The following is a 12,900-nucleotide window of genomic DNA, read 5'->3' as shown; positions in this document are numbered from 1 at the left end:
ATTAACGTCAATGGACATAGGAGATTGCAAGACAGATTAGTACTATGTCATGTGGTCACTCTTATACAGATCTATAATGAAAAACAGAAAGCAGGACAAAGAGAAATACGAGATGTACATTTGGGGAGAGAAAGAGCACCAGGAAGAGTAATGTTGGAGCCAAGTCTCAGTTTGGATGCTCTATGGAACAAGGGTAGTCTAAGACCTTCAGGTAAAGCCTTACCCAGCTAATCTTGCATCTTGCCTTAAGGAAAGCATCACCAAGTCAAAACATATGCAAATGGAGCAAGAGGGGACCAGTTTTCAACAGCTTTAGCCACCTGGTTCTGGCTTTGTTGGGATGAATAAAGGGTTTTGGAATCTTCTGGCAGTTAAGGAAATTCCCTTGGGATGTGGCAGGAGTGTCCTTTCCCTAGCTTTTAAAGTGATGCCTGGACTGCATTGGAGATACAAAGATGTTAGAGATTCCAGAACTGTGTGGTTTGTCTGCAGAGGAGAGCTGCAATCAGGGTCTGAACCAAGCACAAGGGAGAGAGAATCCTGTTGAGCAAACAAAGCTGGAAAGAGTCGGAGATCTTCAAAGCCATCTAAGCCAGATGGTCTCCACCTATGGCTTCAGACACTTTTGGGGGTGAGGGAGGTGTTGAATGACCCGTTCCCAGGGTTACCTGAGACCATGGGAAAACACAGATATTTACATAATATTCATAACAGTAGGAAAATTATAGTTATGAAGTAGCAATAATATAATTTTATGGTTGGGGGTCACCACAACATGAGGTATTAAAGGGTTACAGTTTTAGGAAGGTTGGGAACCACTAAGTCCCTTGACAGCAAACATGGACTTACAGAAATTGGAGTTTGCCCTCTTGGGTTTTGGTCTTCCTTTGTTTTTTTTTTCCTTCACCATGCCACTCTTTCCTCAGGTTTGGAATGGTAATATATATTCTGTGTTATCGTATGTTGGCGAATGCAATTTGCTTTTGATTTTACTGGGAGTTACAGTTAAGAGATTGCCTTGAGACTCAGAAAAGACTTTGGACTTTTAGACAGTATTGAGAGTGTGAAAGATTATGGAGTCTTTGGGAGTTACATGAAATGCATTTGCATTATTCTATGGCTACCAAGTCTATTGGGGCTAAAGAGTGGAATGTGGTGGTTTGAATGGGAATGTCCTTCACAGGCTCATATGTCTGAATGCTTGGCCCCTAGTTAGTGCGACAGTTTGAGAACATTTAAGAGCTTGGCCTTGTTGAAGATGTGTCACTGAGGGTTGACTTTGAGGTTCAAAAGCCCACACCAGGAACAGTCTCTCTCTCTCTCTCTCTCTCTCTCTCTCTCTCTCTCTCTTCTTACTGCCTGTGGATTAGATCACATCTTCAGCTTCAGGACCCACCCTCTGACACTGTAAGCAAGCCCCCAGTTAGATGCATTCTTACATAAGTTGCCTTGTTTATAGCATCTCTTCACAGCAATAGAAAAGTATCTAAGACAGATGTGCTTGTGTTTAGTTACATAGTTAAGATTCTTAGCTGCAAACAAAAAGAATAAACTCTCTATATAAATATAGCAGAAAATAATTTCAAGAAAGGAACACAGGATTGATAGGAAGTGTAGAAAATCTACTTGAAAAGTGGGCAGTGGTCATGAGAAAGCCAGGCCATGTGACATAGGACCCAGTCTCCCATGATCATGATGCTGCGAAGACAAGGTGGCATTTGATACTCACAGTACAATAGTGCTTCACTCCCTCAAGTGAGGTAGTGTGTGTGAGTGTGTGTGTGTGTGTGTGTGTGTATGTGTGTGCACTGTGTAGTTCTGAGAATGATGTTGGATAATTTTTACTACGCTTCACCTTATTTTTTGAGATTTGAGGCTCTCAGACACACTGGTTGGTTAGGTTGATTCTGGGGGTCTGCCTGTCTCCTTCCCCAGTCCTCCAATCCTGGGTTTACACACCACCATGCCCAGCTTCTCACATGACTGCCGAAGATCCAAACTCAGGGTCCTCATGGTAGCACCATAACCACTGTATCAATGAAGCCAACTCTCTTTCCTAAAGGTGGTATAATTTATTCCTCTAGAAATTACAGATGAAAATGCCTTATTCTTATCTTCTTATGTAATATATATATATATATATATATATATAAAACACATAATATATCATATATATTTATCCTTTGCCTATTTGAGAAGTAAAAAGTGACGTTACTGTTTTAATAACACTTTTAGGCTTTTAGCAAATATCCATCTATATTAATTATTATTAATATTGCTATTATTGCCCTTTTCTTTTTCAGGAGTTTAGCTCTTTATAGAGAGCCAGAAAATAAACCATATGGTTTATTTTAGACTCTGTGAACCATATGGTCGGTGTTGCAGCCAGTCATCTCTGCTAGCATAGTGTGAAAATAGCCATAGACCGCACCTAAACAGAGGACATGGCTGAGTCCCAATAGAACTTTATTTACAAAATACACAGTGGGACAAATCTGGTCTGCAGATTCCTGACTGAGCTGTTGTTGTTGCTGTTTTTAACTTATAAGAGCTCTCTGGATATAATGGAAAAATCAGTTGAATATGACCAAACTTTCAATAGCTACAGCCTAAAGTTTTCATATCTGACATAGTCATATTTAGTTTGTTTATATGATAAGTTTACATTGGAGTACAATGCCTGGTACAGTTATATATATACATATATATATATATATGTATATATACATATATATACATACATATATATATGCATCACCATTTTCAAATTCAAGTTTCTTCTTCTTCTTCTTCTTCTTCTTCTTCTTCTTCTTCTTCTTCTTCTTCTTCTTCTTTTTTTGCTTTGGCCATCCTAGAACTCAGTATGTAGAGTAGGTTGGTCTTGAACTCAGAGATCTGACTGCTTCTGCCTCCCAAGTGCATGTGTCACTATGCCTGGCTTAATTTCAACATTTGATTAATTTCATGGAAAGTCTAAGCTCCATTACCTGGCATTTAAGGCCTGTGACCTCTAAGCCCAGTCCCTCCCCTGCCTCCCCCCACCCCTGTACTTCTAGTCCTGAAGCTTCCGTCTCTCTTTTCCTCCTCCCTTTTCTGGCTACTTGTAATGATCTGCGCCCAGATGCTTAGCCCTGGTTAAAGACTATTTAAATTCAAAAAGAATCTTTTCACAAGAAAAAAAAAATTCAGTATTTTCTTGGCTTCTTTCAAATTTACAGTAAAGAACTCACTCTGTAGACCAGCCTGGCCTCGAACTCAGAAATCTGCCTAGCCTCTGTCTCCCAAGTGCTGGGATTAAAGGTGTGCTCCACCACTGCCCAGCTCCTATGGGTTCAGGAGAAGTCTCAGCAAGAGTGTACACTCCTCTTGCAGAGAACCTGAACTCACTTCTTAGGACACATACCAGGAGTAACTCCACTGTCGCCAGATTTGGCGCCCTCTTCTGGTCTTCATGGGCACCTGCACTTAGATGTCCATTCCTCCACCCCAGACACATAATTGAAAATAAAGGAGCGGGAGAGTTGGCTCAGCAGTTAAGAACACTGGCTTCTTTCCCAAAGGACCCAGCTTTGATTCCTAGCATTCACATGGGACTCACGCCTGTCTGTAACTCTAGTCCCAGGGAATCTGATGCTCTTTTCTGACCTCCTTGGCCACTGGCTACAGACACACGCTGCAAGCAAAACACTCATACCAAATTAAAAAAAAAATCTTAGAAAAAAAAAAAAAAGAAAGCAAACTCTGATACCCTTTTCTGATTCTCTCCTTACTGTGTTAGCAAGAATTCAGTTACGAGCTAGAGAGATGGCTTACTGGCTAAGAGCATGGGTCCTTCTTCCAAAGGACCAGGGTTCAATTTCCCAGTGCTGGCCTGACAGTGCAAAACACTAATGCACATACAATAAATTACTTTTTTAAAAAAGTCAATTACAAATCTTTGCACTGACTGGCTCACCAGAATATTTTATTTTTTTATTTTTTGCAGTTCACCAGGGGTCACTTCTTATCAGTAATATTTGTTCATCTCTAAAGACAGCGCTGGCTCAGACACAGAAAACGCTGGCTTTCAATAAGAACGGCTTAGTACAACGAAGACTCAAGAGCTAAGGCCCGAACTGCTTAAACCTTCACTCCATGACGGGTCCGCACCACATCCTTACTACCGTCAAGTTTTCAGGCATTACAACATTCGTTTTAAAAAAGTTGATTTTCCCTCTAAAATTTTCGCAACACCCCAAACAGGACTCCCCAATCACAGCATTTCTCTCTCAATGTTTACCGTGCCGGTCACATGTGTGAGCACAGCAGGAAGGCCCCTCCAGAATTAAGGAGTTTCTCCCTTACTGCCCTACTTCCTTCCCATCCTGGTCTTAAACCTTTGATGGTTCTTACTTTAGGAGAGAGACGGGAGGGAGGAGGTAAGGAGAGAGGGAGGGAGAGACCCTTACTCAGCCTACCGAGTTAGGCTCATTTGGTCTCTGGATACGGAGCTTTTTACCCAAGCTCGGGAACGAGGCCAAGATCTTCCACCATCCTGGGGCGGGTGGTGCCTGGCCAGACTCTTGCCACTACCCCCACTGCCTCTCAGGCGCTACTCGGTCAGCGTCTCACTGTCCCCGAGGTACCGAATCATGGTTGCTCTAGGTCTTACCATTGAAGCCGATCACAGCCTCAAGTTCCAGTTCGGCTACGTCGGTCTCGGGTAAAACTTGTCCTTCCATCCTGGAGAGTTTCAGCTCATTAATTCTTCAACTTCAGGAGGGCAGCGTCTCCAGGTCGTTATGGTAACTGGCGCACGCATGCGTGCTAGGTTTACGCCCGGAGCAGAAACCCAGCCCACTGAGTTTGAGTTGATTTCCCCTCTTGCAAATGTTGGGAGGACTTCCTTATGTATTTTGTTCATTCTGGAAATGTAGGTGGTAGATTGACGCAAAGGGCGCAAGGTAAATTTCCTCGTCTCCCGTGTACAGGTCTGTGACGTTTTTAACTATAAAATTAAGCCCCTCATGATGGTTATTAAAAATAACTGAACACAGAATACTGGAGCACAGAGAATTGCCTCTGATGAATAGGTTGCTATTTAAAAAAAAACGTGGAACTGATACTTCCTTGTAAAAGAAATTTTTGAAAAAGATCACTAAAAACGTTTTAGTACAGTATTCAACTATTTTATGTATGTATGTATATATATATTGCCTATATGTATATTTCCTCAGCCATCCAAGTGCTGGAATTCCAGGCTTGAGCTATCATACCTGGCTTGTTTTGCCGTTTGTGAATTAAGAGAAAAATGCAGGGAACCGGGGTTGAAGTGCTTCCATCCCCTGGGAAAATGTTTTGATTCTGCTCAACAATTTAACTATTTTTCTTGAGTCCAGCAATTCATGTGACTTAACAAAAGTCGATCCATGCAACCCACTGTCTCCCAGGGATGCGCTTTGGGTGGCGGGGGCATCGTCCTGAGGTCAATAAAACAGCTTTCACTTTGTAAACTCTGCTCGGGTCGCGCACCCTCCGAACTGCGGGGAATGAGCCGCGCCGGCCGCCGTAGTCAGCTGCTAGGAGCAGGAAGTATCCCAGCAGCGGGCGGAGACTGCACCATGGCCCCGGACCCCTGGTGAGTTACCGGTAATGGCAGCAGTGTATGGGTATTAATTTGGGGGTGGAACTGGCTTCCAGGGACTGGCAGAGACCCTAGCCGTGGTTGAGCTTGAGGCTGGCGGCCTTAGGGACGAAGATCAGGCGAGGATCCTCCCCCCCTTTGAGGGGACTTAGCCACGTACTGCCTACTCTGGGCTAACTCTGTGGTCCTAGGGGAGACTATAACCTGGGGGAGCCGGGACTTGAGCAATCGAGTATTTGCCTCCTTTTTCTGGGGCTTCTCTTCCATTCTGCTTGTAGCTGACTGCATGCATAGACTTCCCTGGGCTCCTGTAAAAGTGAGGTCAAAATAACCTTTTGGTGGGATATCCCTCCACCCATTAATCCCCAGAAAGGGAATAAACTGAAGTTCACACTCTGTGGTCCCCAGTTAGTAGCTAGTTGGGCACGGGTGTTATGGACTCTTCACAGAAAACTTGTAGGACTCTGAGAGGGAAATTTTTGCATTTGTGATAGGCATTTACCCTTTCCTGCATCAGTAGCATGAAGACTTATGTCAGCAAGAAGTAGTGTAGAAAGTACCTGATAAGGACCATTAATTCAGCAAAGAAGCCCCAAGGAGAGAGTGATGAAAAATATCTTAATACAAGGAACAGAGTGCTATAAAATCCTGACCTTCCTGATGTATAAGACTGCATTTCTATAAAATTTGTGTTGGAGAATATGCCTTATGTTGGTGTTTCTGGTACAGTTTATAGTTGTTTGATGGCAGACAATATTGAATATTAAGAGAGTGGATCCCAAGGTCGGAAGTAGAATCACCCGGGGTCTAGGCTATTTGGGCCAGTTGGTGAATTGTTTGTTGTTTGACTTTCAGTGTCTCAGGGAGCCCAGGCTGATCTTGAATTCCTGATCCTTTTGCTTCAGTCTCCAAAGTGGTGGCATTACAGATCTATGCCACTGTGCCCAGCCAAGTGCTGAATTTTCCCATAAAGTTTTAACAATTGTATACACTCCTGGTAGAAAATTTAGAGACTACTGAGTATCTGAAGGAAAGAAAAAGCATTTTTTATCACTTGGAAACAATCAGTGCTCACTTTTTTTCAATGCATTTGTTGTTTGAATCTATATCCTGCTTGTATTTTACAAAACAGGAAGCATTTCTCCATGCCCTTAAGTGGTCTGAAAACCCTGATTTTTAGTGTGTATCAGTGCATCATCTGAGTGTACATAACTTATTCTAAATTTTAGCTCAGAGGTAGAACGATTGTTTACCACATGCAAGACCTCACCCCACCCCCACCCACCCCCTCCCGGTTTGGTCCCCAGCAAGACAAGAAAGCTTCAGCTGACAGTTGAGAAAGCCGCTGAGTTAAACAATTGAGACTAACAGTAAAAGAGACCTTCAGAGTCTTGGGTAAAATTCTCCTGTAGGTCTGATCTCATTAGACTCCCATGCCACACTCTGCAGAGACTTCTCCTCTGTCCTGCTTAAACTGCACCTTCCTCCCAGGACCACCACATGGCAGATCCTGTCAGGCGTGCTTTCTTCTTTCATCTTTGCTTATGCCTTGTGCCTTCCACAGCGTTTAGACTTTGCTCCTCCTTCTCATAGGGAAACCTGCTTTCGTCTTTTTTAGAGGTCAGCCCCAAAGTGTCCTCCTGTGGCCCAGCCAGTCTGAGTGCCTTTCTCATCAGTAATCTCTCCCTTCCTCAGCTCGAGAGGTGCTTAAATTAGGTCCTGTTCACAATCAACAGGATCTTGTCATGGGTTTTCTGTTTGATGTGCCATCACAGAGCCGGACTGAAGCTCCTGACTTCACAGGGCAAGCCGGGGCTAGGGCTGTTTTTCTTGATACTCTGCTATATTTTTATTAGTTTTTTTTTAAAAAAAAAACACCTGTTCTTTTACATGCACACCTATACCAGATCATACTGAGTGACTCATATTGATGTATATGTGAGTCTAGGCTTAGGGGGTGACACTGCCTCTGAAGTGCTTGTGGAGTTTTCACAACACGAAGCTCTCTGTAGAGGACCTGGAGCCACATCCCCAGCCCAAGGTAGACACTTTGGTGACTGAGCCTAGTGCACAAGCTAGACACAAGCCTCCCCATTGATCAATGCCCTTAGTAACCCTCCTACCCTCCCCCCTTTTTTTAAAGTTTGAGACTAATTATTGAGTTTTTTTTTTAAAGATTTATTTATTTATTATATGTAAGTACACTGTAGCTATCTTCAGACACACCAGAAGAGGGCATCAGGTCTCATTGTGGGTGGTTGTGAGCCACCATATGATCCCTGAGTTTTACCCAAGTTGCTACTAGCCTACTAATGTTGAAGTTACGATTCTCTTGTGTCAGTCTCGAGTAGTTGAGGTTATAGGCTACTACTTCCAATGCTGGAATATTTTAGAGAAATAAGTTATTTTCTTATGGGTAAAACTGGGACATCAGAGCAAACAGCCGTTTTCAATATTTTGCAGTGGGCAGTCCCGGAGAATACATCTTCACTCGAGCACACAAGTCCCGGCTTCTTAGGAGTAGATGGTGTGTGATGAGACCAGAGTTGAAACCACTGTGATGAGGAAAACTCTGGGTGCTATTGGGTGTTGCATTGAATCTTACTTTTCTTTTTGAAAATTTATTAATTTATTTTACATATGTGAGCACACTCACTCTCTTCAGACACACCAGAAGAGGGCATCAGATCCCATTACAGATGTTTGTGAGCCACCATGTGGTTGCTGGGAATTGAACTCAGGACCTCTGGAAGAGCAGTCAGTGCTCTTAATCCCTGAGCCAACTCTCCAGCTTTGAATCTGTTTTTTTTTTTTTAACATTTATTTTTATTTTAAGTGTGTCGGTGTTTTGCCCACACATATTTCTGTGCATCCTGAGGCCAGAAGAGGGTATGAGACAATTCTGAACTGCCACGTAGTACCTGAGAATTGAACCAGGTCCTCAGGAAGAGCAGCAGTGCTCTTAACTGCTAAGCCAGCCCCTCAGTTAGCTCCTCGTTTGAATCTTCCTAAGCCCAACACTGTAGAGAAAGCCAGTCAGTCATCTGAGAGAACTGTGGCAGGGTCAGGAGTCTGCCAGGCTCACTTGTCAGCTAGAGCGTTTTTTTTTTTGTTTGTTTGTTTTTGTTTTTGTTTTTGTTTTTGTTTTTGTTTTTTTTTGCTGTCGATACACACTTCTGCTGCCCCTGCAGCATGCTTTTGCACGTCACTTCTCATCTTTCCTCCGTGTCTCCTGCCCTGTGAAAAAGTATCTGTTTGTCACTGTGTTCCCTTAGACCGGGCTCGTCTCAAAATCACAGAGATCCTCCTGCCTCCTCTGCCTTTGCAATGCTAGGATTAAAGGCATGGGATACCACACCCACCCAGCACTTTCTTTTAAAGAACTTTAACTTGACTTTGACTTTAACACAGGTTCTCCACGTACGATTCCACGTGTCAGATAGCCCAAGAAATTGCTGAGAAGATTCAAGAACGAAATCAGTGTGAAAGAAGAGGTGAGAAGACACCTAAGGTAATACATGATTACCTAAGGTAATCAATCAATCAGTGTGCTGCTAAGCTCTGATGTCCAAAAGCATTGCTAGATCTGGGGTGTGCTGTGGTGTGTGTGTGTGTGTGTGTGTGTGTAAATCTTTTAAATCTTTAAAATGTGTTTTTGTAAGTTGTATCGAATTTTACTTTTTTGCCATTCTGTAAATTAGTGACCATTCCCCAAGATATAAAATACTCTGTATCTCATTCACCGACTTTTTATACAGCTATAGTTGTTTATACTTTTGATAGCCTCTGGCATCGCACTCCATAGGGTTCACACTGTTGGCAGCAGCTGGCACCATACCCTTGGGTTTGTGTGTGTGTGAGAGCATGTGTGCATTTGTGTGGAGATACATCTGTGTGAGTGCACAGGCCAGAGGCCGTTGATAGTCGTTGTTTTCTCTTTGTCACTTTCCGCCTTGTCTTTTTGAGATTGGCTCTGCCATAGAACCCGGAGTTTATCAACTTCGTCAGACTGGCCAGTTAGTTCCAGGGATCTTCTGGTGTCCTGTCGTGTGACTTTTAGGCTCCTATGTGGCCTGCTGGGGATGGAACACAGACCCTCACGCTTGTGCAGAAAGCTCTCCCAAGCCGTCCCCCAGCCCCGTGTGTTTTGTTTATAATAATTCCTTATCCAATTGTTTGGGCTACATAGGGAGATGTTATCTCAACAACAAACAGATTAAGCAACAAACCTAAGAAATACTGGCATCACTCAATCACAAGCACAATATGATATGCACTCCCCTTTATTTTGCATAGATATCATTTGTCTTATTTTCATTCTCATTTTCCCCTCCAGGGTAATTTTATTTGTTTGTTAGTTCTTTTGTTTGTTTGTCTATTTTAAAGGTCTATTTATTTTATATGAGTACACTGTAGCTGTCATCAGATACACCAGAAGAGGGCATCAGATCCCATTACAGATGGTTGCGAGCCACCAGGAGGTTGCTGGGAATTGAACTCATGACCTCTGGAAGAGCAGTCTGTGCTCTTAACCGCTGAGTCATCTCTCCAGCTCCTGTTTATTTATTTTTGAGTCAGGGTCTTGTTACGTAGCCCAGAGTGCCTTGGAATGACTGTGTAGTCCAGGCTGGTCTTACCCCATGATCTCTTCTCCTGACTTAATCTGAAATTACAGATGTTTGTCATTTCAAGGCAATTTTATGAAATGTCACTAAAAAAATTGTTTTTGTATTGTATCTTAATTATCAATAACAAGATTCCAAATGGATTTTAAATAGACAGGTAGTAGATTTGTGGATTAAGTAGGGGGTTTAAGTTTTTTTTTTTGTTTTGTTTTTTAAGATTTATTTATTTATTATATGTGAGTATACTGTAACTGTCTTCAGACACCAGAAGAAAGCATCAGATGTCTTTTCTCTTTTCGGTTGGTTTCGAGCCACCATGTGGGTGCTAGGATTTGAACTCATGACCTTTTGGAAGAACAGTCGGTGCTCTTACCCACTGAGCCATCTCTCCAGCCCCGGGTTTAAGTTTTTAATAGTGCTTAGTGCTTCCTTTTGGTTCACTCTAACAGCAGCATTGACTGTGTGCCAGGTGCCAATTTACACATTTTTTTTTAGATTTTGTTGATATTATTTTATGTTTTAATTAATTAATTAATTTTGAGACAGGCTCTCATATACCCAGGCTATCCTTCTGTAGCTCCTCCTCTACCTTCCAAGTGCTGGTATGGTAGGTCTGAGCCACCATACCTGGCTTGATCACTGTACTGAACTGATTCTTTGTGTGTGTGTGAGTGTGTGTGTGTGTGTGTGTGTGTGGTATATGAACTTGTTTATGTGTGTATGTATGTGTCTCCATGTGAAGGCTAGAGGTTAAGGATGGGTGCTTTCTTGATTGCTGGGTTGGTTTTTGCTTTGTTTTGTTTTGTGTTCTTTTTTGTCATTGTTGTTATTGTTTGTCTGTGAGGTTTTTGTTTGTTTGTCTGTTTTGTTTTGAGACAGCATCTCTCATTGAACTTGGAATTTACCAATTTGGGTAGATTAGATGGCTAGCAAGCCCTGTAGATGCCCCTGTCCTGACATCCCCAGTGCTGGTATTATCCACATGCCTGGTCTTTTTACATGGGGTCTTGGGATTCAAACTCAGGTCTTCAAGCGTGCATGACAAACACTCTCCTGACAGAGCCATTTACAGTCCTGAACTGATTCTCCTTAACTTTCCCAGGCAGATTATTCTTCATCTGCAAGTAATATTTTAATTTCCCTTGAGCCCTTCATGTTTCATGAGTCTTGATCCTTTAGTAAGAACTTCTAGATCACAGTTAACTGATACCATTCAGACAGTAGCATCTATTCTTAGGGTTTTTGTTTTGTTTTATTTTTAATCTCCCCACACTGTATTAATTATATGTTCATTCTATTTTAAATCTTTGACACTGAGAGCTTTCTTTTTAGGTTTTCTACCACTCAGCCATTCTTACCTTGTAAGATTAAACTGTACTTCATGGTAGCATCTTGTCCTTTTTAATGTAGTTTTTAATGTAGTTTGCTAATAGCTCGCTAGCGTTTTGTCATCCTGAGTGGGATTGGCATGCAGGGGTTTTGTTTGTTTGTTTTTTTCCCCTTATTTAAGTCAGTGTTTTTGTCTGGGATTGTGTTAGCTAAAGTATGAATTGGGTTTTGCTTCTTTTTTCTATATTCTGAAGTTTCTGCTTTGTTATAACCAAGATATTTTTCTCTTGATTATCAAATATTATTTTCTTATAATATTTTAAGAAATCTTATGAAGAAATGATCCCCTTTGGCATCACAGTGCAGTTAGTTTCTGAGCTATTCTCTTTTTGGGTGACATTTCATTTTATGGCTTGATTTAAATTTTGTAAAATTACATTTGTTTGAGTGTGCGCGTGTATGTGTGTGCATGCGTGTGTGTGTGTGTGTGTATTCTGTCCATTTGATAGAGTTCAGGGTATGCGTGTATCCTGCTTCTCCCGGAGCTATATAGCTGCTACTTTGTTGCTGTTTATTGAGTGAGGGTCTCATTGTGTAGCCCTGGCTGGCCTGGACCATGCTGACCTTGAACTCTTAGAGATCCTCTCGCCTCCCCAGAGCTGGGTGTATGGGCGTACCCCAATACGCCCTGCATAACTGCTACTTTTAGCAAACAGCAGTGAGAACAGTGGCCTCCTGCCTTTTTAATATTCCTCTGATTTCATCCATGGTCCAATATGTTTTCATTTAAATGGGTCCTTTTGTTCTCCAAATTTCCAAATGTCTGAGTGGGCCCCTCCCCACCCCTTCTTCATCTTCAGAGTCACAAACAGACGTGTCCTCTGGGTTTTTAAGATGATTGGAGAAAATTCCCACAGTTGTAGATGAAGAGCCGTGTATGGTTAGCATTCCTTTCATGGAAAAAGAACATGTACTCTCCAGTGTTCACATGGGCTATAAATACACCAGAGTGTTCAGGGACCAGTCAGGATGGTAATGGGACTTGACACCTTGTCATCTGAACATGGTTGAGGGAACTGTGGGGCTTTGCTGTTGAGCATGGACTGGGGAAACACAATTTCCTGCATGGCTCCAGGGTGGACAAAATACGGTGCGTAGAAGATTTCCAGCAGAGTGTGACAGTTTCCACTCAATATCTGTGCTCCCCTGTGGACCAGGTTGCCATGGGCAGGTGCACTCTGGGTACAAGCTCCTGGTGGGTGGCTCGGCCAGGGTGCCATTGAGACCTTTACAACCTTGAGAGTGTCCTTGGGAGGCTAAGCC

The 12,900-nt window shown here is 42.5% G+C and overlaps 2 protein-coding genes across 3 annotated transcripts in view; one reads left to right on the top strand and one right to left on the bottom strand.

The window, feature by feature from the left end:
* Positions 1 to 4,725, bottom strand: part of Cfap52 (cilia and flagella associated protein 52) — a 43,619-nt gene extending 38,894 nt beyond the window's left edge. The window contains exon 1 of the mRNA XM_052195715.1: positions 4,652 to 4,725. Within this exon, the coding sequence (XP_052051675.1) occupies positions 4,652 to 4,721 (70 nt within the window). The 5' untranslated portion in view covers positions 4,722 to 4,725. The remainder of the gene's footprint in view (positions 1 to 4,651) is intronic.
* A 719-nt stretch (positions 4,726 to 5,444) lies between these two features.
* Stx8 (syntaxin 8) overlaps positions 5,445 to 12,900 on the top strand; it is a 232,760-nt gene continuing 225,304 nt past the window's right edge. The window contains exons 1-2 of one of the 2 annotated variants that reach the window (XM_052195513.1): positions 5,445 to 5,617; positions 9,035 to 9,134. In XM_052195513.1, the coding sequence (XP_052051473.1) occupies positions 5,529 to 5,617; positions 9,035 to 9,134 (189 nt within the window). In that variant the 5' untranslated portion in view covers positions 5,445 to 5,528. The remainder of the gene's footprint in view (positions 5,618 to 9,034; positions 9,135 to 12,900) is intronic. The other variant, XM_052195514.1, reaches the window with a different exon arrangement.

Source organism: Apodemus sylvaticus, chromosome 10 (genome assembly GCF_947179515.1).
Source record: "Apodemus sylvaticus chromosome 10, mApoSyl1.1, whole genome shotgun sequence".
NCBI lineage: Eukaryota > Metazoa > Chordata > Mammalia > Rodentia > Muridae > Apodemus > Apodemus sylvaticus.
This window is presented reverse-complemented; position numbering and strand designations above follow the sequence as displayed.